At 52.2% G+C, this 22978-nt stretch overlaps 1 protein-coding gene across 4 annotated transcripts in view; it reads right to left on the reverse strand.

The window, feature by feature from the left end:
* Positions 1 to 313: 313 nt before the first annotated feature.
* Positions 314 to 22978, reverse strand: part of AGRN (agrin) — a 140939-nt gene continuing 118274 nt past the window's right edge. For 3 of the 4 annotated variants that reach the window (XM_068915651.1, XM_068915649.1, XM_068915650.1), the window contains 17 exons: positions 22353 to 22467; positions 21874 to 21993; positions 20791 to 21147; positions 19067 to 19259; positions 18204 to 18419; positions 17714 to 17943; positions 17056 to 17190; positions 16809 to 16905; positions 16202 to 16366; positions 15671 to 15782; positions 14157 to 14168; positions 12554 to 12670; positions 12028 to 12217; positions 11161 to 11248; positions 6266 to 6490; positions 5434 to 5537; positions 314 to 3518 (listed from right to left, as the gene is read on the reverse strand). In XM_068915651.1, coding sequence (XP_068771752.1) covers positions 3361 to 3518; positions 5434 to 5537; positions 6266 to 6490; positions 11161 to 11248; positions 12028 to 12217; positions 12554 to 12670; positions 14157 to 14168; positions 15671 to 15782; positions 16202 to 16366; positions 16809 to 16905; positions 17056 to 17190; positions 17714 to 17943; positions 18204 to 18419; positions 19067 to 19259; positions 20791 to 21147; positions 21874 to 21993; positions 22353 to 22467 — 2634 coding nt within the window. In that variant the 3' untranslated portion in view covers positions 314 to 3360. The remainder of the gene's footprint in view (positions 3519 to 5433; positions 5538 to 6265; positions 6491 to 11160; positions 11249 to 12027; positions 12218 to 12553; positions 12671 to 14156; positions 14169 to 15670; positions 15783 to 16201; positions 16367 to 16808; positions 16906 to 17055; positions 17191 to 17713; positions 17944 to 18203; positions 18420 to 19066; positions 19260 to 20790; positions 21148 to 21873; positions 21994 to 22352; positions 22468 to 22978) is intronic. The other variant, XM_068915647.1, reaches the window with a different exon arrangement.

A 22978-nucleotide genomic window follows, 5' to 3' on the forward strand; every position in this document is an offset into this window, starting at 1 on the left:
GGAAAGGCTAATGGATACTTGAATAGGTGAAACAATTTAGAGTGAGGTTAGAAGGCCACAGAGGAGGGCAAGTAAAGACACACAGAAGTCTTCCTCCTACAGACAGGATTGAGGTTGACCATCACCAGTTGAATGAATTTAGAAGATACAGTAGGTACCTGCACAAGTCACTCCGATTCAAAGGGAGACAGAAGGGGAGAAATCGGTTTGACTTCACACAGTATCTGTCCAAGAGGCAGACATAGACCAGGGAGCTAGTGTGAGCCAGGCAGTTTGACAAAGAATAAAGAACAATAGGTCCCTTTAAAACATATTTAATAGTTTTCAAACTTTATTTCATGGTGATTGACAAAAGACACAAGTTAGTAATGGTTATATCATGCTGCTCCTCTACTGTGCATTGCCCTTCAGAATTCATACAGCAGTTTACAATGGTCATTAATTTACCCTATAAATGAAGCCACATGGACAGACAATTTTTTAAAAAAAGAGCAAAAAAACAACAACCCCAGAAAAAAACAAACCTCAATATCTTTTTTGTACATACGTGTTATAAATGCTATTAAAAATAAAGCCAAAGTTAAGTGCACGGCCCCTAGGGAGCACTGCTGAATCTGACCTTGGTTCAAGATGCTTGACAAGGACACAACGTCCCGTTTTAAGGCAGTTCCAAGCCCCAGCAAAAGCAGACAGAGTTTTTGTTTTTTTGCAGTGACCTTGGCTTCATTTCAGTGACATTCTGGAAAAAATAGCAGCTTCCTCTGTGCATGCCTCTCTCCCTCCAGAGCTGGCATCTTCAGACCCCAATCTCAGCCAATGCAGTTGTGCTGTCCACTAGAACCCACATTACCAAAACATAAAGCAAGAGCCTCACGCTTCCCTCCCGTCCTACCCCATCCTGCAGTCCTAGCTAGCCCATGGCTATCTACACCTTGTGATCATAACACAGCAGTCCATCCGCTTCACAACACAGGAACCACAATATATACACAGGAGTCACCTAAATTGTGGTATTGCCATACACACACCCATACACACACACAAATACTGGAGTCTCCAGTTCATTTCACAGAGGCCACAGCCCTCCATGAGATATTTAACCATTCGATTTTCAGAGGGATGATAACTTATATTAGACACAGATTTCTGCAGGGGGCTGCTGATGGGGTACGTCTTGCTCGTTAGCGCAGGGAACAATGGTTGCTTGGGTGGCATGAAGGTTTCTCCAAGCTGGATCAGGAAAAGAACAATCCGGAGAGGGAGGGAAGAGAAGAAATGCACTGGCAAGGACCGTCAACAATCCCTGTCCCCAAACCACCACCCTGCCCCAAAAGAGCAGGGAACTGCAAATTCAAAACCGGGCCTTGCGAGGCCTCTGGCACCCCTATTCCAATGTCCCTCATGTGACTTTCTTGATGTGAAAAATGGAACCCCCACAGCTTTGCCCCTCCCCCCCTTTTTTTTTTTATAAAGAAAAGAAGGAAAGAAAAAGAAAGCTAGGTAGTTTTACAGTATGTTGTTCCCATTCATTACATCTATGTTCAGAGGTTGCCCTGAGAAAGCAATTTGACTTTTCATTGCTCAAAATTCAGTGCTGAGAAACAATTTTTTGGAGGGAAGAGAATGCTAGAAGTGGTATTAAAAAAAAAACGTGGGAAAACTGCAAAGCGATGGCACCCTGGATATTAAGTAACACTTGATTCCTGGTAGGATCTTTCAAATTACTTGTGCCTGCTCCACAAACCAGGTTTTACCCAAAGCAGTGCCAGCTGCCTGCTCAGGGTGGGAAAGGGACATAGTGTGCTAGACAGCATCAGTAAGTTCGTCCCATGGAGAAGGAACCTGAACGCAGTGGGTCATTCCTTTTCAGGGCTGCCATCCTTTTCAACAGCCTCCTGGTTTGTTTTTCTCCTGCTTAGAGGAGATTCAGTGTTTGCATGTAAACGTGTGCTGGTTAACAGGCGCTTGCAAACACACACACATTCACTCATGAACACGCACACTGGCTTTGTAGCTGGCAAAACAGTATTTGCTTTCAAGATTTGCATGGAGGAATGAAACAGTTTAAAAACGTCCTCCCAGACACTGCTGCCTGGATAGCTGACTCAAGGCCCATTCCTGTTCTCCTTGAAGCTATTGCTGGTGTGCTGGAGGTATCCAGAGGAACTTTGATCATGGCTTGGAAGTCCCTGCATTGCACTGGGCATTGCAAAAACATGAAGTCAAAAGTAAAACTCCAGTCACCCTTCACGGCACAGGCTCTAATAGCAGGTCTACAGCGATTCACATGCTGGCCAGCTGCAACTGTTGTCACAGTAGAGAGAGGGCAGGTCATGCCAGAAGGCTGGAAAAGGGACATGGGTCAAGGAAGGACACGTCCAACAGATTTTTGAAAGTGAAAATGGACCCAATCCTGTGCCCCACAGGCCTGTTTGACTGCAAGGTCTCATTAGTGCATGGGACAGAAACATTTGGTACACAGAAGCTCTTGGGAAGAGCAGCCAGGGCAAGCAGGCGGTTGGGACATGTCTGGACAAACACAAAGCCTGGAAATAAGGTTTCACAGCTGCTTCTGCACATGTCCAAGAGGAGGAGGAGAAGGAGAGCCAACAGAGAAAACAAGAGTCTCCCTAGAGCACCTCTCAGTCCAGCAAACAGTCATAAGACAACTGAAGAGCAATGCTTTTCTGCCTGCTCAGAGCAGATCTTGGTCTCTCTTCCAGTGCATGGCATCCCTGATTTTAACAGAGCATAAAGGAGAAAAACAGTTGAGATCCTTACACACATAAATTATAGTGAGAGGAAGTGGGGAGGAGGGAAAAAGGGTGAACACATGGCCAGGAGAAGGCTTGGTAGAGCGATTTGGTAATTCCCACTTCTTTCAGATGGCTACTTCCCTGCTCAGCCAGCACTGAAGAAGGGGCTTTGAGGCCAGGCCTGAGATGGGTAAACAGTGAATCCACAAAGGCCACAGGTCTTGCCAGCACCATAATCCTTTCCTTTCCCTCAAGGGCGTGAACAACAACCCAAAAACACAAGTAAGGAGGGAAAAAAAAAACAAAACAAAACCAAAGAAGCTTCAAGTATGGATGAGATTTACAATGCAGATGCAATGGGGAAGTTCTTCTGTCACTTCTTGGAGACTTGGTTCAGGGTTTGTTCTTTGTTGCTGCTGTTTGATTAGAGTCTGAGTGACCTGGATATACTGCAACCAAACAAATAACCCAAAAGAAAAGGTGTTTTCTCCCCCCCCTCATCCCTTCCCCCCCAAAATATAAAAAGCAATAAGTTTACAAAAATAGAAAATAATTACAGCAATAGGCAGGAGGGAGGGAAGGAGAAGGAAGGGTCCCTGGGGGTCTATTTGGCTGAGCAGTGTAATATTGTGGGGTTGTTTAAAGCGTCCTCCACCAGATACAGTTCTTGGCGGTCAACAATGACGTCCCTTATGCAGCCAATAAAGCCAGTGCTGTAGGCCTTGGGCAGCTTGTGAGCCACACTGAGCTTCTCCATTCCCCCTGCAAGAGACAGCACAGAAAGGTCAAGTGGAAGCAGAAAGGACATGCTGCCATACGGCCCATTACTCCAGCATCCTGCTCCAGATAGTGACACACACTCCTACACACTGCATACAGTGCAGGTGCTGCTGGGGATGGCCCTCGTGAACAGCGGGGAAAAAACCACTTTTCTGGCCAGTATTTAGGGTTTTTTTTTAAATGAGATAAATGCCAGTTCAAGACAATGCATGTAGGTTTCCTGAAGACTTAAAACAAAAACTTTCATTTTGAAATACCAATGCAATGTAAAAATATTTCATTTCCTTGGAGGTTTGTTCTAAATTCAAACTAAATTCTATTTCAGGTACTGAAATGCAAACTAGGGCTCATTTCAGGCCCTAAAATTGTGAAATGTTGATTGAAAACAAAACATTTCAAAGAGCCAATGGAGAAGCTGAGCAAAAATTTCTCACGGAAAAATTTTGCTTTCCAATCAACTTCCAGACTGATTTCAGAAGCAGAAATGGCATCTGGGATACTGTCAATGCAGAGGTAAGGTTACATTTTTGAGTATGAAATCTTCACAAGTCAGGCTAGATCTCAAACCTACAAGCTTAGACTGTGAAGATATGAACAGATGCTTCTGAGAAGTATGAACAGAATCTGATTCACTGTATCTTCATTACATATCATCAAAATCCTCGGATGAAATTTCTGTCCATTGAGTTCTACGGCCTCTGCTCTAGTATTCAACCTCCTTGCAATCATTAATGCGTTGCCTGCTACAGCACCTTACTGAGCAAAAGCATAGCTGTGGCCTTATTGCTGGAGAACTGCCCAAAACTCTTGCCTCAGGAGAGGAGCTAAGCCCAGGACTTACAACGTCCCCTATTGCTGAGCATCCTTCTTTCATCCTTTCAGGCTCCAAATAGGACTTACTATTCTCTGAGCTCAGATTAGTACTCGTTACATCCAAAGGTAGCAACCTGTATGTAAGCATAATTACACTTGTGGGCTTCTTACTGATTTGAGCAGTTATGGAGCAGATCTAGCCTGTCTGTGTTGATGGGAGTCCTGTCACAGGTGGTGTGATGTTAGGTGCAATGGGCTAAATTCTGTCTGCAGGATCAGAAGATTTGTGTCAGCATAAATGGAACCGGACTTGGCTGCATATATGGGCAGGTTCTAGCATATGTGCTTATTCTAAACAACTAACAGCATTTAAAACGCAGTTATTTAAGTACTCCCAAACAGAAGCGTCCTTCTGTCAATACAGCCATTTTTATCTTTGCGAACCAGAGCTCCCCAAGCAAATAACATTTGGGAAGCTCATGAATTAACGTAGGCTCCCACATGGGAAGGAAGCTGGTGGGCAGGAGCACTCCCAGTTTGAAGAGGGAAAGAGTGCTCCATGCCATTGGCAGCAGGGGATCCAGAGCTGTGGGCCAGTCCGTGGCTCTCTGAACAGGACAGGGTGAGGTAGACAGGACTGGCATTTAATAAAGCCAGTCCTTCTTCCCCCAGCTGTCACCAGCAACCTGCCTTGGTAGGCAGAGAACGAGCAGGGTATTTTTTAGAAGCAGACTCTAGAGGGGCTGCATGGGAAGAGTATGGTTCAGCAAGGAAGTGACCTTGAAAGTGAACTGTAGGGAGTTTCTCCCAGCTATAGCATCTCCTCACTAATGCCTTCCAGCACCTCTGCTTCATACACCAGAGCTAGACAGAAGCCAGTGAAGACCTCCAAATAAGGCATTTTCCTATGGCTAACAGCACCTTCCACAGGTGGTGGACAGACCAAAACTGAACTTGTCAAAGCCACCTGAGAGGCAAAGATGTCCCATGGAAACAACTGAGGGAGCATCTAAGTCCCAGCTATGGCTCTGAGCCCCTCATTCACAGGTGCAGAGGAGATTCACTTTTTCCACACCTGACTTACCCAGCCACAGGGCCCCATCTGTATCTAGTTGTGTTGCACCAAGTGGAGAAGAGCCAGTAATTGGGGCTTCATTGCCAACTTGAAGGGAACCCTCTCTCTGTACCCTGTCCCAGGAGAGAGGGAAGAAGAAAGAAAAGACCATTAATAACCAGCTGAAAAACCCAGAGCTGCCCTGTACGTTATGCTAAATCCAGACACTGGGCACCATCAGCCCCTCTCCATCTGGATGGGAGATGGGAGCAGGGCTCTCCTTGAAGTACCACGTTCCCAGCCTTCTCCTTGAGGCCACTTAGCATCGAGTGGTCTCCTCTCAGAGGAGCGCCACAAGTGTTCCCCTCCAGCGTTCCCCTGGGGACTCCTGCAGCACTACCACCAGCCCTGCTAGCAGCCACAGTTTCCTCCCACTCCCTCCAGACGCATCAGCAGAAATCCCTGGCATGCCAGCCATATGATCTGCTCGCCACTCCCCTCACCACCAACAAAAATAAAAGCTACTCAAGTGCAGGGACAGCTCGGGCCCAACATGAACAGAATGTCAAGCCCTCAGCCAGCTAAAATAAAAGGCACGGACCATTCGTACCTCCTTGAGCCTGCCCCTTTGACGATTCCTAGAATCTAGGACAGGCCTGTCACAACATGCACCCCTCCAATGCAGCATTGCCCACATGCCTTTCCTCAAATGTTATCCAAGAAGAGGACTGACCCTTGGGGATCAAAGGGCACAGAGCCAAGGCCATGACTCAGGTTCCCAGGACTTGACCCTGTTTCACAGCTTGCCCATCCCAGAGCAATCTGTCCCCATCCTGCTCTCCCTTCCTGCAAGCCACCACACCTGTATGCTTTGATATGAATCCACTGGTTGGTGTTGACTGGGACTGTGGATCGCAGGATGACTGGCTTGGAGCCAAGGTCGTAGGTCATTTGTACGAAACCATCCACTATAGCAAGGGCGATGTAGTCTGATCGCTCCAGCCCCTTCCCACTCCACAGGATCAGCCCCTGGGTAGCTTCTGTTTTGATGCTTAGTTCAAAGTGGTTCGACTGCAAGGCCTTCTCACTGCACCAGGAGATGGGAGTAGGGAAGAACACAGACCAGAGTTAAAAATATGGCTACAAAAGCAATAGGCAGACAATCAGCCCCTCAGAGCAGCTTTCTCTGTTCCCAGCAAAGTTGCCCACCTGCAGGATAACCTTTAACTAACCTTCCACATCAGGCTAAGCATGGGGCACCAGTCACTGTCTGTTGTACTCAAGGTGTCATAGACCTTAGCTATATCCCAAGCCTGCTGAGGAGGCCTGGTGCATGGGAAGAGCAGGTGGGATGCACTGAACTAGACCACAGGATCACAGAAATGCTGTGAGAAGGGCCCTCAGGAGGTCTCTAACCCAGCTCCCACTAAGACTAGAACTATTGCCAGCGCTAGATGAGGGCAACCGTGGCTCTGCCCAGCAGAGCTTGGAAACTCCCAAGGATGGCACTCTCTCATCTGCCTGGTGACCTGTGTGGGGGCTGCAGTCCTCCTGGGGCTGAATTTTTTTTTCCCAACATCCAACTTCCCAAGACACAGGCTGGGGTTACTGCTCCATACTTCTGCCCTTCTTGGAGCACAAGGTTCAGACCTGTCAAACTCTGCAAGCTCTGATGGAAGTCTTGGTTTGGTCTCCTCATATGCAGGCACTAAAGGAAGAGGTTTATTATGTGGGCTGGTGAATGGTGCCAGGCCAGCCCCGATCCTGCCAGGGAAAGGGTTTCCCACAGAGCCGCCTCTGACCTGGGAGAAGTCAGCACAAAGGGGCTGTTGGCCGGATCTGCAGGACAGCACCCGAGCCTGGGTCAGCACCATTTCACCCTCCTGCTGGCCAGCATCCGAGGTGGAGGCAGAGCTAGGGGCCTGGGTACCGCGGCTCCCCACACTGTTACTATGCATCGACTAGTCTTAGAGCCCTCTGCTCTGCTGCTGCATCTGCCTTGCCTGCCTGACCACAGCCCAGTGGTAACCCTGAGGCCGGGGAAATGTTGGGTGGTGAGCACCCTCTGCAGTGTTGAGGGATGGGGACTGTCCTTAGAGGCAGCAAGGCCTTCTTCCTTCTAGACATGGTAGCTTTTTCAAAGGGAGGAGGAAGGAAGGACAGACAAGGTTTCCTTCACTTTGGCGACCTCGTCTTTGCTCAGTCCCTCTTGGAGCAGGCAAAAGGCTCCTGGCAATGAGCCACGTTGCCATGTGGAGTCGCCATCCACTCTCCAGGGATGCTCTGGGACACACTGCTGACACAAGTGCATATATAGACCACACAACATGGGCAACACAGACAGCTTTTTATTTCCAAGGGACACCACATTCAAAGTGCTGGGCAAGGGCTCAGTGTGAGGCCTGTTATACTATTAAGGTAACTCAGTCTCTCCCCTCACCCATGGCTCTTTGCTGTCTAGGTCTCCCAGGAGCAAGGGACAGAGCTGGAGCTGTGGCTGTCCCCGAGCTGGAGGGAAAGGGCTCCCTTCATGTTTGCCCTTGTTACCTGCAGAGCTGTATCCCTTATAAATAAAAAGCCAAAGGTATGGACAAACAGAACGTGCACAGAGACCGGAGACACGCTGAGGCAGCAACGGCAGAGCATGAAAGACACAAGAGCAGAAAGCCTGGCACAGACTCACCTGAGCTCCGTGGGATAGTCCAGTGCTTCGGGACTTAGAGGCAGGAAGAAAGGGGAGCATGCGATAAGCACAGGACAGAGGAGGACTCCCTTCCCTCCCACCCCACTCACAGGCAGGGAACAGCCCTGCTCAAGGGAGACGGCTCCTCACCCTACACAATGTCCAGGAACAGGAAGCCTGGTGACCCAGTGTCCTTGGGGATGAGTTTCCTCAAGCCAGGAATATAAGTTTGCAAGGTGTTCTTTAGCCAGGGTAGACATAAGCCTGCCAGTGAGAGGGTGAATACAGGCCTGTCCTTGCTGCCACAGGCAGCGATGCAGGGACCCTGCAATGCTCTCCGGGTCAGCAGTAGAAGTGTTCCTGCTGATATCCTATGCTACTTACTTGGATGTGCATCCAGCAAAGAGCCTGGGATGAGACAGAGGGAAGCACTGCTGGGAGAAGGGAACTTTCGGTCCACAGCCCTGCACAAGCACTATTTAATGGGTAGACCTGCATGCAGGCCTTGGGCTGGTTCTTTGGGACAGATATCTGTGCAGCAGAATGGGCTCCCATCTCAGCAGAGAGGTGAATGGCCATGAAAGACCTCTCTGAGTCAGCCCTGCGGCACTTGGGCAGAAGGGTGTGCGTGGGGAAGGGGAAACCCAGGACTACAGCTGTCTTGCTGGCACTGCCTGCAAGTGTCAGGGGCTACAGGCCCAGCGTTACAATCAGCTCCAATTATATATTTATGTGTACGTTTAAAAAAAAACAAAACGCATGGGCATGTCATAGCCAGCAGGGTCCAGAAGCAACTGGTGTGTTAGTCCTGCCCAAGGCACACCCCTGATGTCTGGCTAGGGGCAGAAGAAACTGCTTTTTATGGGCAACCTGATGGACCCTTCAGCCCCAGCAGGGCTACTGAGTGCTGCTGCCAAATCCCAGCAGAGGGATCTGGGGAGAAGTGCTATGCTCCCTTGCAGGATGGGGCATGCACAGCAAAACGGCACTGGCTGGCCCAGACTGGGGAGCAGGCCGGGAATGGTGACTTTCCCCTTTTCAGAGCACTGGGAGAGGCAGGACACAAAGGCAGCAGCTTTCTGCTCGCCTGCAGGGATGCACGGCTCATGCCTGAGCAAAGGGACGGCTGGGCACTCTGTGCCATGTGGCAGAGTGTTGTGCAGGCAGTTACAAGCCTCCGGTTGCTGTAGGGCACTCTCTAGCTTGGCTCCGAGAAGGCCCTTTCCAAAAGGCCAGAGCAACCCAGAGCCCCTGAAACTGCTGTGAACATGCAGCTGCTCAGCTCTGCAGGTCACTAGCTGCTGACACACATGCATGCAACTTTCAGCCTCCAGAGCCTCCGTGTCTGGCTCCAGCTTGCAGGAAATGCAGTGAAATGGGGATGTGGCAGGCAGGTATCATTCAACCCCCTCCCCGCCCCGACTCCGAGGGGAACACAGTCACACAAACCACTGCTGTTCTCAGAGACTGTCCACTCCTGCCCCTCAGCAAGACAGACAAAGGGCAAACAAACAGATGTCAAAGCCACTCTGGGGAAGAAGCCCTTCTCTCTGCCTGCTTGCCCTAGCCCTCTCCCAGCCCCCTGGTCACACTACACGTTGTGAGGGGTTGCCTAGGCCATGCACTCCTTAACGAACATTGTCCTAATCAGAAGGCTGGGCTAGGCGCTAAGGCAGCAACTCCACGTTCAAGCATGTTGGAACAAATGGGACAGGATCCGCACCCCTTATTTCAATATCTAATGCCTTTTCTGCTGACCAAAGTGAGATGTTGTGGGAACTTTCTTCCTCTTCTCTATCAACTTAAAGTAAAGATAAATTGCAGTATGCTCCTGGGGCAACATCTGACTGCAGCAAAGCCAGGCAGCATGGCTCGCGCTGACCTCGGCTGTGCTAGGGCCCCTGTACAACCACCAGAGCTGTGGTCAGCAATCACGTCTCCTGCCTGCACTAAATGGGAATGCTGCCCATGGCAGACCCCGGGAGCATCCCCATACTGCCCTTCCCACCCCGCGCTCTTCTGTCTGGGGGCTGGCGGTTGGGGCAGCAATGGGAAGCATGTGGTGAAGGGCAGGTGGCTGCAGAGAGGAGCTGGGCAGCAGGGAGCACTGTACTTACGCAGGGATCTCATTGCTCAGGTGGCTTGAAAACAAAGAAACAAGGACGTTGAGAAGAGACAGACAGACAGACCGACAAACAACAGCTCCACAGAGATGCTCACCTCGGGGGAGAGACATAGGCAGACTGTTAGTGCTACAGGGAGGGGGGAAGCTGAGGGCGGAAGAGGGAGATGGACAGGGCATCATCTGATATCCTGTCCTAGTGCCGTGGAGCTGGGACCTAGCCACACGGTCTGGGCAAAATGCTGAGGAGGGGTTCTGAGCTGGACCACCGGGACTGAGTCTACCATGCACGGAGGCTGAAGAGGACTCTCGGGGCTGTCAGTAGCTATGCGCCAGGCTCTACAGATCTTGAGAGAAGCCCCCAGGCGACAAGCATAGCCACAGAGGCCACCGCATCCAAACATATACCCCTAGCCCATGGAGTTAGGGTCAAACAGATGCCAGAGAATGCTAACTTGGCCAGTCACAAAACCGACCCTTGCTGCACAAACAGCCAGAGAGACAAAGGAGTTGGCAGACAGGCATGAATTAAACCACAGGTAGAGCTACCATTCCCCTCAGCATAGCTCTCCCAGCCCAAAACCCATTCCTGAATGGGAGGGCAAAGACAGACACCAGAAGCAGGGCGCAGGCCACGTTAAACATCTTGGTGAGGTGCGCTCAGCCAGCTTTAGCCCACTCCCAGAACAGATTATGCTAACTCAGAAAGCAGCCCACACGCTGCGGAATGAGAACGTCCAGACCTGAGGTTGGCCAGGCGTTGTCATTGTGGGGAAACCCCTGTGAAGAACAAGGCACCTGTAGAGGTAAGGACTCGAGGTGAAGGCCCACTGCCCCAGTTCTGCTTGCCCCTCTCTGAACGCTGCACTTGGCATCTCTGACCTCTATCTCTTGCTCCTGCTAACAGCCTAACTCCTTGTTTGACCTTGGTTCAGCTCAGCAGCCAAGTTACCTCTTTGTCACAGCATTGTGGTACTCCATATATGTCCTACCATCAAAAGCAATGGCCTCTGCATCTCCAGCTGCCTTCTCAATGATCACTGGAAGTGGAAAGAAGAAGGGCTGTCAGGCAACACAGCATGGCCTGTCCTTCCTTGGAAGCTAGGAAAAAAAACCCCTTTACACCTAGCTTTCTTAACAAGACAAGGAATACACAAATCTGCCACCCCCTGGGACATGTCAGCGCTGTACTGCTCTGAGCCAGCCCCTGGAAAGGTTTGCTGTCATGTTGCAGCCAGTGAGCTTAGGCCAGCTTCCTGTTTCGCAGCCAGCTGACCTAGAATTTGCAGCCTTGTTGGTTTCCTGGCTAAAGTCAGAGGAGGAACCTGGGCTTGGTGATGGCCCAAATATTAAACTCAGGGAAGTAACCAGAAAAGAAACCCTGAAGGAGTGACAGCTGGGCACTGCTCAGATCCACTCAGGGTGAATCTGCTATAAAACCAAACCATGTCTCTCTGCTTCAGGATGCTTAAAACGAGCATAGCAACATGAAACAGAGTCAGAGAGCACAGAGGAGGAGATGACAGGGCTGGCTGATCTATCTGCGAGCAGCAGCGTTTGCCCTGCTACATGCAGCATAACGCATGGATTTCTGAGAAACAGTGTGGACCTGACTTCACGGCTGCAGGACAGCGCCAGCCTGGAAATACCACAGCACGTTCCCCCTGAATCCCTCCCACCAGGTGCAATAAGGACAGGACCTCAGGCTTGGCCTGAGAGGTGCTGTCATGCTGCCACCGGCTAATCACAGAAGCAGTTTCATTGCAGCATCTGGCTAGTGGTTGAGGGTCCAGGTCCAGCCTCACCCTGGCAGCCTCACCTTTCTCACAGTGAGCCCCGGAGAAACCCCTCTGGCAGGCACACTCGTAGCTCTCTAGCCGGGGACTGCAAGTGCCTCCGTTCTGGCAGGGATTTGGTTTCTGGGTGCAGGGGTGGGCTCGGAAGGAGGAGACCGCAATGGCGCTGCGGATGTTCTCTTCCTTCAGGACAGGTACCCCCTTGATGGAGATCTGGCAGGTGCAAGGAAGAGCAAGCACAAGAGTCAGCCTTCACCACCTCATCTCTCTGCAGGGCAGATGGCGGGGGACAGAGGCCAGCGTCCACAGGAGGGAGATGGGAATCCAACTCCATCTCCCACTTGTCCCTGTGGTACCTCCCTACCTCCCTTTCTGCCACCCACTGCTGCCACTCTTCAGTGGGGTGTGCCCCACTGTGCACGCAGACCCAAGTGCCAGAGGACAGCCCGATCCCAGGCTCCCAGGTCTCAGTTCTCCTCCAACAATGCCCAAGCGAATAGCACATCTCCTGGTCAGACACCTCCACCAGGCTGTCCATCAGGGCCTTACCCTCTGCACCGCCCCATCAAAGCTGGTGGAGATAGCTGCAGCTCGAGCCAGCTTGCTGAAGTCAGGTGCTCCCCCCACATAAAAGGGCTCCTTCAGGTTCAGGAAGGTGTGAGGTACCTGAGGAGGAGAGAGGAAAAGGTGAGAGGAGACAAGGTAAGAGGCCATCCCTGAGGTGCGGCAAGGATGCAAAGGGCATTTGGCCCAGCTCTGCCAACTAAAGGAGGGACTAAAGGAGGCTGTGACCAGCGAAGCACTTCAGGGAGAGCAAGGACTCACGCACAACTGAAGGCCAGGCTGGTGGGAAAGAAAGCAACACCTATGTCTACACAACCCCCCTCTTTGCCTTCCTCCCTCAAGGTAATGGTCTGCATCCCTGGGGCAGAGCTGGTCTGGGGGACTGCTAGGCCACCTCTGCAGGGGCCCAAGCAAAGGAGGCCTGTAGCTAAGCGAGGCGCAGGGAAAGCACCCCAGAGGCCACGACGCAGCCTCTCCCCTGGAGCGAGGGAGCACACCGGACCGGCTCTGCACTAGGGCAGGCAGGACTGTGGGAGAGGTTGCCTGGGCTCAGCATCCCTCTTGGGGACCAGGTACCTGCCCTCTTCATCCTCTCCTTGCGCTGCTCCCACCCTTTGTTGGCCACCCTGACCCCTGGAAGTACCCAGCACATCCTTGCAGCCCAGCTCTCTTCCTTTGTTTCCTGCCAGGGACCTACAGTGAGCCACCAGGCAACAGCACTGAAGGGATGAGCCATGACTGACCCCCCTGGGAGCAAAAGAGCTCCACATATCCAGCACCGAGCCAGGCTGCAAAGGGAGCTGGAAGAAAGGGGTCTCCAAAGAACTTCCTTATGCCCAGCTGTAAGGTCTTACCTGTCAGCAGGCAAATAAGGAAAAGGTTTTCCTGTGATTTTAATTTTGGGGAGACGCTGTTCTGATGTCTCCAGGAGCAAAGGCCTCTGGCGTTGTGTGCTCCCAACCACCCTCCCCAGCCCTGCCAAACCACCAGCTAAATAAATATTGCTTCAGTCTTGCTTGTGCTCATGTTTAAACCCAAACTCACACCAGAGAGATTCAGCTTGGATCATATGCCCTACAGCAAACGGCTAGAGAAGGTTCTCCTGTAGCAAAAATGGCTGTGATTTTGGAAGAGGAAGACCTCCTCCTTGCAAAGACCCCCTCCTTGCTGTCATCCTGTAGTCCCAGCTGTGCAGCACAGAAAGTCCCAGGTGAATCTTCAGCCACACAGTTCACTGGGCACGCAACAGGAGTGATGTCCCTTCCTGTGCACCTGAGCTGGACCCAGAGGCACAGCAGCGAGGCAAAGATGCAGTTATATGAATCACTAGCTAATGGCTTTGTGGAGTTAACACAAGAAACATGACTAGATTAATTGAAATGCTTCTGGAACAAAATGCAATAACTGGCTAAAAAGTAATGAAGGAACAGGAAACAAGCATCTCTAATCTACAGAGATCCTAGAGCTGCTTGGTCAGATGAGAAGGAGAATGGGTGAAACACTGAGATCTGAATGGAAAACAAACAAAAAAGAACAATGTGCCGACAGCAGATGAGATGGAGGTGCAGTGGGTCATACTTATCTTTACCTTGCGGGATTTCTGGGATCCAGACAGCAGGGGAGGGAGAAATACAAATGAAAATCAAACAGAGAGAGAGAGAGAGAGAGAAAGTGAGAAATGGGAGATCAGTGGGTAACATCATAACATGCAGGGCTGCAAGAACACAGGCTGCAATCAGTGCCCAGTAGCCAGTGAGGGAGAGCGGGAGATTCAGAAGGCAACAGAAGGGGACCCTGCCACCCAGGAGTAACCTTAACTGGGAAAGATGTTTGAAAAGAGGAGAGCGAGGGGAGGGCAGAAAGCCCTTCTCCTTTTGCAGCCATGCCATATGGTCTGGATATGAAAGGTCTGGGGCTTGATCCACACATTATGAATCCAGCTGCCTGGCTGCAGGGGCTGGTGGGGAAAGGCAGCAGCAAAGCCCCAGTTGAAGCTTTGAATGGGCTGCCTTAAGCGAGAAGCCACACCGTGCATGGGCACTGAGCAGCCAGGTGACACAGCCACCAGGCCCAAGAGGGGCCTCCAGACGCAGCCCACCTCGCTGCAACTTTGCCACTGGGTCAGCATTCATCTGGAGAAGAGAAGACACCACATCGATGTGCCTGTTGCACCAAAGGAAGGTTATAGCCTTCGTACCCAGGCTACGGCAAAAGGGGGCACGAGGCCAGTAGCCCAGCCACACTGAGAAGACGGAGAGCATCAGTGCCGCTTCCTGCTCCTACATTTCTAGGTGGATTTTAGGGACGAATTCAACAGCAATTATTTTTTTTCTGCATTCTCAGCTTCACTGCTGGAAAGGTGGATGGAAGGAAGGTCAGGCGCCCTGCCATGAAACCCCAGGGAACCATTTGTGTTTGCGCAGAGACAGAAGTGCGGAGGAGAGAAGGCACGGAGAGAAGTCAGAGACATAAGTCGCTAGTTTGGAAATAGAAAAAAGGCACTAATGTATTCGGCAGCCACGGTGCAAATGGGTTTTTGCTACTCAGTGACTTCTTCCTGGCCTGGCTCTTCACATTGGGAAAGGCTCCTGAGCCCCGCAGGCATCAAGGGCACTGGCTGAAAAGCCTTCACTGTGAGGGGTGCCCTGTGTACTGCCCCAATACAGGGACGGCCAAGGACCAGCAGAAGGGGTGAGGGGGGGGGTGTTTCCGTGTGCAGGCATGCAAGGTGGGGCCTCAACCAAACATAACCCTGAAACCGAGGCCCCAGAAATCAGGGGACCTTTCTCTTGCAAAGAGGCTGCAGCTTTACATGTGGTGGAGGGACAAGCGGGGAGGAAGAGCTGGAGAAAGGTGCGTTATTGCTGTCCTACAGCACCAGGGCCATGGCCCAGAGCAGCTAAGAGGGACAGGCAGGCTCTGCCCCGCAGCATCCTTTTCTCCCTGGGTCATGCCCTCTCCTCTTCCACCCTCAAAGCCTTACACCACAAGGAATAAAAAAGCCTCTGGGATTGAGAACTGCTCAGCTCATTTCACACAGGACAGGAACAGGATCTGAAGCCCACAGAGCTCTGACTGGCTCTTCCTGGCCTACCAACTTACCGGTGACTCTCCCATCACCCTCTCGCTGTTGTTGATCCTCATTACCCCTTTGCGCCCATTCCTCTCCAGTAAAACACTTATCCAGGTGTTGAGGGGAACTGGCTCTTTGCTCCTGGTGGTGAGAAGGGAGAAGACACGTTTGAGAGGTCTGCCATGACCACCTGCAAACACAATGCCAGAAACCTCCCTTGGCCAGCTTGGAATCTGCCCAAACCACTGCAGCTTGACCAGCTTGGGTTGCCCCAGCTCACAGCTTCACACAGTCAGCCCAGCATTAGCCTGCAAAGAGCACACAGCCTGGGGAAGAGGCTCGGCCCTGCTCTGCTGCTTGGAGGGCCAGCAGGCCAAGAGCCACAACTGCGAACAGCAAAGGCCAGTATGAAACCTACTCTCCCCCTGATACTTTTCTGGGGAGGAAGCTCAAAGCCAGTGCTGGACACTGAAAGCCACCACTGCCCCTTTCCTGCCTCTGTCACCACTATCCCAGCTTCCCAGCACTGCCCCCCAGCCCCCTAGCTCACCCCTCCCTACCTGAGCACAGCTGCCCCTTTGCCCAGGTCGTATCTGTACTCCAGGTAGCCATCGTGTAAGGCCAGGGAGACAAAGTCCCCTTTGCCGTCTGTCTTCTGCCCATTGTAGAAGATCATGCCGCTGGGGTTCTTGGCCAGGAACACAACTTCCATGGACATTTTGTCCCTGAGGAGAGATAGGTTACTGATAACCCCCAAACCAGCTGCCCATGTGCTCTCTTCTTCCACCCCTGCATGAAGGACCCCTCCAGAAGACCTCCGCCTGCCAGAGGCTACAGACTTGGCAGAGAGATGCCACCTTTGTAATTCAGTGGGCAGAACTGTCAGGCAAGAGGTACATCTGCTATGTTCAGGATGTCTCTCTGCAGTGCTTATTTATCCGGCACATTACTACACAAAGCACCTTGGACACATCGCCCAACCCTAGGCTGGCTGTGGGGTTTCTGAGAATCTCAGTCTCTCTGGAGAAAGCTTCCAGCAGGCTAGAGCGGAGATCTCTAGGCAAAGCCAGTATGTGACAACCTAGATGCGAAGGACAAGGTCGCTCACCCTCATCAGCCACTCAGGGAATGCTCATGCCTGCACCTCTCCCGCTCCCTGGCACTTACTGCAGGTCAGGCACAAAGGTCTGCAGCCCACTCAGTTCCAGGTAGGAGAAGCCGTTGAACTCTGGGAGAAAGGGGATGGTGTGGTCCTGCTCTGTCACTGGGCACAAACGGGGGAATGGTGAAGAGGAGGCAGAGCACCTTCAGCCCACAGCCTGCACAGTCTCCTGGCCATGCAGAGCTGGGGAAACCAGCATCTTCAGTTCCCTCCCCTTCCCTGCCCCTCCTCCTCTCCCAGCTCCAGTCTCACCTCGCTCACAGAAGTCTCCTTCCCGCCCCATGGGACAGGCGCACAAGGCACCTCCCTCTGGCAGCACCAAGCAGGTGGCAGAGACGTGGCAGGGCGTAGGGTCGCAGGGATTCCTCTCATCGGCACATGTTGGGCCTGCAGCAGCAAAGATAGTGTGTCAGGTCAGCATCTCAAACACCTATTGGGCATGGCCTGGCCAGAGATAACCCTGTCCTGAGACACACACAGGATGGGATGTCCCTTGACGGCCCGGCCAGCCACCTTCTCCTGTCCCAGGTTTGGTTCAGGTACCCCAGGAAGTCCCCCAAAACAGATCTCTCTGGGGCAGATGACATCCTTGCCAGACTGTGCTTTGTGCTTCCCTAAAAACCAAGGGGATTTTTTTTTTTTTTGCATGAAAACATGTAGGTAACAGCCCCTGGGTCCTGGTCCTCGTCTCATGCTTATATGAATAGTTCACGGCCTAAATTTATTCTCCGTCTTCATTGGATGTGGCTTCATCCTGCACTTCTCCCTCTAAACCACCGCAGACACCCCCACACCACTTCCTCCCTCATTGCAGCTCACAATGTGAGCCCAAAGGCTCTGGGATCCCTTGGGCCTGGCCAGTGGGACCAGGCGCCCCAGCAATGCTCTGCCTGCAGCCCCCTCCTCGTACCGGTGTAGGTGTAGAGACACTCGCAGTGGAACATCTCTGCCTCCTTGACATGGCAAATACCACCATGGTGGCAGGGGTTGGGGTGACAGGGGTCGTTGCCACACTCGCCCACCCCGCTGCCATACAGCACATCACTGCCTTTCTCCCGCAGGTCGTACATCTGGTTGTTCACGTCCAGGAGGCGGATGCAGCCCTTCAGGCCGGTCATAGCTGCGGTACGATCTGCCACCCTGAAGGGACAAAGGACAAGGTGGGTGGGGAAACACCCGCGGGCAAAAGGTAGAGGCCTTCCAACCATTTGGGTCAGGCCTGGCAGGGAGTCGCAGGCACCCCAGGTCCAGAAAGGCCCCTGTTCTACAAACAGCCCTCGCAGCCACCACCCAGAGCCTGCTGAGCAGGGAAAGGGCTGCAAACCACCACGGATGCTCTGTCCGCAGCCAGCGCAGGATGCTGGGGCACCCAGGGCAGTGGTCCAGTGCCCACTACTCACACAGCCATTTGGTCTTCCGGTGCACCTCCGATGAACAGGTCTGTGTCGAGGTTGAGCCCATCGGTGCCCGTCGGGCTCTCCCCATTGACGTGGGGCTCCCCGTCGACAGACAACATGCCGTTGCGGCGGTTCCGGTTCACCACTAGCTGGTGCCACTTGCCAGGCTCGATGCGAACCTTGCTGGTGATGACGCCTGTGCCGGAGCCGGTGTTAAACCTGGAGCGGAGGATGGGAGGCCTTGCAGCAACGGCATCTGCGTCCCGGGGGAAGCCGGGAGCGCACAGGAGCCACCCTACCCCGCCTCTGGAGCGGGCTGCGCTCAGAGCGCACGGACTTCCCTTCTGGGAGGGAATAGGACTGACTTCCTAAGAGCCTGCAGTCTTGCGGTGTCCAGAGATCTTCTCTCCACCTCACCTCATTTTGAATCTGTGCCTTCTGGCTTTTGAAACTGAAACAATCGCTTCAGCTCAGATTTCTGGGGCTTTTCTTGCTATCTTTTTTCCCTTGCATTTCTTTTCCCAGTACAAATACAAGACCAAAATAAGACCTCTTGCTCTCTGAGAAAAAGTAACCTCCTCTACCTTTAAGTTTTGGAAAATTCAAGCTGAAATAAATGAATCAATTTTGTTGAAAAGGAAGAAAGTGCCACAGGAAGCAAGTCCAGCATTACCATTACTTTGCAAAAGCAGCTCCTATTCTTGTCCCTTGGATCCCGTTGTTTCTTACCCTTCTAGGGACTCTGAGCTCAGCATCCCCCCTCCCCACTTCCCAGTGTTTTAAGCCCTGGAAGGACCCTTCCGGCAAGACAGCCAGGCTGCTCCACCCCTTCTGCACCATGCAGGGCTGAGGGGAAGGGCACCCACCTGAGCTCCACAAAGCCACCGACCAGCGCCAGGGAGATGAAGTCTTTGCCACGGTTCTGCCCGTTGTAGAGCAGCAGCCCACTTTGCTCTGTGGCCCTGAACTCCATGGCAATGCGCACGGTGTGGTATGCCTTCATCATCTTGAAGGCTAGGTAGGACTTGCCACCAAAGCTGGGGATGAAGTACCTGATAGCTGTGAGAGCCAGGGGTGGGAGAGAAAGAAAGAGTAGATGAAGCAGAGGGAGGAACAGGAAAACAGAGAGAGGATAAAAGCCCTGACATCAGTTTGTGAGCACCTACCTATGCAAGCAAAGAGAGCTCTTGAAACAGCAGAAAGAAACTCTCTCTCTTCTCTGCGCCCATGCTCCTGGGCAATTTATCCCTTGTTATAGCCTCTCAAACACTCATACTTGTAGCAACCAACACCCCTCATGTCCTGGGGGGGGGGAGGGGAGGATCTCCCAGCCTTTAGAGATCTCAGTTGTACTGCTTCCCCAGTACTTAGCTTCAATTGTGTCACAGTCAGCTCCTTCCAGGTAAGTACTCGGAGGACTGGCAGTTGCAGTCCTCCCTCTTGGTCCTTTCCACACACAGCTGTTACATCTCCACACCTTCTGCTAAGCTCGACAGCACATGCAGTTCCTTGTAACTCAACTTCCTTGACCCTTAGACCATTTTTCTCTCTCTTCCCAGGGTCCCATATAACAGATCTACATTCATCACCCCATGCTTTTATTTACTGCAGCTGAGATTTTCAAAAGGATCTGGAAGGCCAATGCACATTAAAATTAACAGGACTGGACTTCTGCATCCAGTGGGCAGCTTTGAATGCCTGAGCTACTATCTTTAGGGACAAAGCTTTTTCAGGAATAAGCACTCACAACCACCCAGAACCCCCAGCATGACACCAAATTGCCACTGTGAGCTGACAGTAAATAACAGCAGCTCCGGTTCAGCACACAGCCAGTCTGCAGCTGTTTGCTAAGCAGCTCCGAGCACTGGGGAACACTGCCTGAATTACCAGCTCACACACTCTCGCGTTCAAGACGACGGTATCTATCTCTGTGTTAGACTCTAACCAGCACTCACTAGCTTCAGGGACTGAGAGCAGCACAGTATCACTAGCCGAGATAAAAAAGCAGAAGCTCATGATCCCCATGCTTCAGGGCACAGGTATATCAGAAGCGTGGCCGGGAAGAAATTGCTCCCAGCACCTTCTTACCCTGCAGCCCTGCAGTACGAGCCTCTTACAATATACTCTGCGTGTATAACCTGTTCCTGATAAGAGGCAAGAAAGCAGGTTAGATCCCTGCAGTGCCTCCTGCCCGACGCGTGTGCATCACTGCCAGCATCAGTTATGGGGTTCAGATGGCAGACGCCCCAAGCCTCTCCATCTCCATGCAGTCAGCACAGTCTGCGGGAGTACGGACAGACACAGGACAGGCCATGCTGGGTGAAGCCCAGTCTTTTATCTCTGGCTGTGCTCAGCAGCAGACACTTAGGGAAAACACATAAGAAAAGAGGCAACTATACAGTAACGCTTCCCCAGTTCTGTCCTCCCAGCTTCCTAGGCTGGAGCCTGTATTTGGAACTAATAGCTCAAAGGCACACATTTCCCCTGACTTTGCAATCCTCACTTTGGGCCCTTCCCATCCTACGGCTGTAAGCTCCCAGTGCTGACGCCCAGCAGCATCGCTGTTGAGGTACATCAAGAGGCCACATACATTTCTCGCAGACAGCTCCTCCTTTGCCTGCTGGGCAGCTGCAGGTGAACTCTTTCCCATCATCCTCGCAGGTGCCACCGTGCAGGCAGGGGTGAGAGTCGCAGGGCCGTGATGGCTTCTTCGTGACGGGGGGCTGGCGTGTTGGCTTCCGCCGGGTGGTGGCTGGGAGGGTGGAGGTGAGTCTCTTGGTGCTCGCCGGTCCTGCCGTCTTGGTGCTGGGCCTGCCCACAGCATCTGGTCGCAGGACGTGGGCTGTGGTGGCAACAACAGCTGTAGTGTACCTCCGTGTCGTGGTGGGTCCCATGGTGGTGGCCGTGGTTGTGGTCACAGTGGTGGTGAAGAGCCTGGGGATCCAGTCTGAAACACAGCAAAGTGGAGGTGAAGACTGATACTTTGCAATCCTCACTGGAAGCGAGGGAAAAAACCCAGGCTTTTGGGTGAGACGGCAGCAGAGAGGCGTGGATGCACGCTGATCTCAGGCTACCGCACGCACAAAGGCAGAAGATTCCTCCTCTCCCCTTTGCTCCCTCAACGCCCCAGAGCTTCCGCTGCAAGGCTGAGCTTATGTCACCAGCAGCTACCTGTAGTATCCTCGTGCTACTGTCCTTCCACCCCGGTGTGGGGGTCAATACGCTCCCAGTCAGAGCTGCATGCCATGTACAGGGGTGGTCATGCTCTTCTCTTCCTTGGAAAACTAGCAGTTGAGGTTTATCACCACGAGATCCCATTGGCTGGACTGGCCACTGCACTCTGCTGTCACAGGAACAGAGCCAGCAAGGGCACGTTTTACATTGCTGTGGGTGCTGTCACACCACCACTGGGCAGCACTGCCTCTTTCCATGTGCTGCTGTGGAAGAGCAGGGCAGAACTACACTCATTACAGCCTTCCTGAGCTGAGAATGAGTCTGGGCACATGAAACGTCCTCTGAGCCCTGGCTCTGGAGAGCACTGTGCTCTAGGAAGCACTTGATGGGTTACTGCTGAAGATTAAAAGCCCTGGTGGGTCAAGAAGAGCCAGCCTGTCCCTTCGAAAGCCTAAGCCAAGGCAGGGGAAGTGATCACTGACAGACAGAGAGGGCTTACCAAAATCCATGAATTTGACATGCTCCTGCTGGGGCTTCTTCACCAGGATGGTCGTCTTCTTGGAAGCTTTGATCTGCTTTAGCAGGGCCTCCTGCACGTCAGCTGCTGTGTAGGAAGTGGCTGCTCATAGCCAGGAGGAGAAAGGGAAAAGGCAAGTGTGAAGATGCAGTCCCACCTAGTAGTTTTCCTTTCATGACCTCCCCATGGTGCATCTGAATCACTCCTTTCCCCAGAAAAACACTTCCAGCCTTTCAAGCACCAGTTTAGGGTGCACCTCCTCCCAGCTTTTCTCAAAAGCATCTGCTGCTTTTGCTGAACAAAAGACACATTCCTGGCAGTTTTTAATAAGGTTCTTTCATGCTCCTTGCCTCATGCTTGTTTCTCAGGCTGCCAGCACCACTGAGAGTGCCTGCTCCCTCCGCAGGCAAACGCTGATGGCGCAGTGAATTGATACAGACAGGGACAGGGAAGGCTCTTACCTGGGTCAAAGTGGGACTCCACAATGACACGGACAGCACTGCTCTGCCCCAGGTCTCGGACACGGACGCTCTTGAAATCCTTCCTAACGTCAGAACTGCGGAAAAGCTCATCCAGCTAATTGGTCAGAGGCGAAAGAGGAAAGGTAAACAAACTGATCAACAGGGAGACCCTAGAGCACGGATTTGGGTCTCAGTGGGTCTCCTTGATTTCACCTCACTGGAGCCTGCACCCAAACCTTTGCAAACTATCCCACTGACACACGCAGAGAACAGGGCTCTTTGTGCAGGGTGACGGGCAGATGTGGCGTCAGATAGCCCCTGTCCCTTATAGCCTGAAATCAAAGGTAGGAAGAGGATCCAGAGGTAGTGTGGGGAAGGTGAGCTATCCCCATTTAACCCATGGAGAAGGGGAGAATAGAGCCAGAACTGAGACACCTTGGAGCTCATACAGGGTTTTTCAGTTGTGTGGCATCTAACTTAAAAATCTTACTGACCTTTTCTAAATCTGCATAAACCCACATAGGTACTTTCGAAAATCCCACCAGACATTGTTGTCCACCTTTAAGCACCTGAAAACCTTTTAAAACCTGGCCCTCAGATATTGCAGGATTTGCCTGAAGTCACAC

Source organism: Struthio camelus, chromosome 21 (assembly GCF_040807025.1).
Source record: "Struthio camelus isolate bStrCam1 chromosome 21, bStrCam1.hap1, whole genome shotgun sequence".
Classification (NCBI taxonomy): Eukaryota; Metazoa; Chordata; class Aves; order Struthioniformes; family Struthionidae; genus Struthio; species Struthio camelus.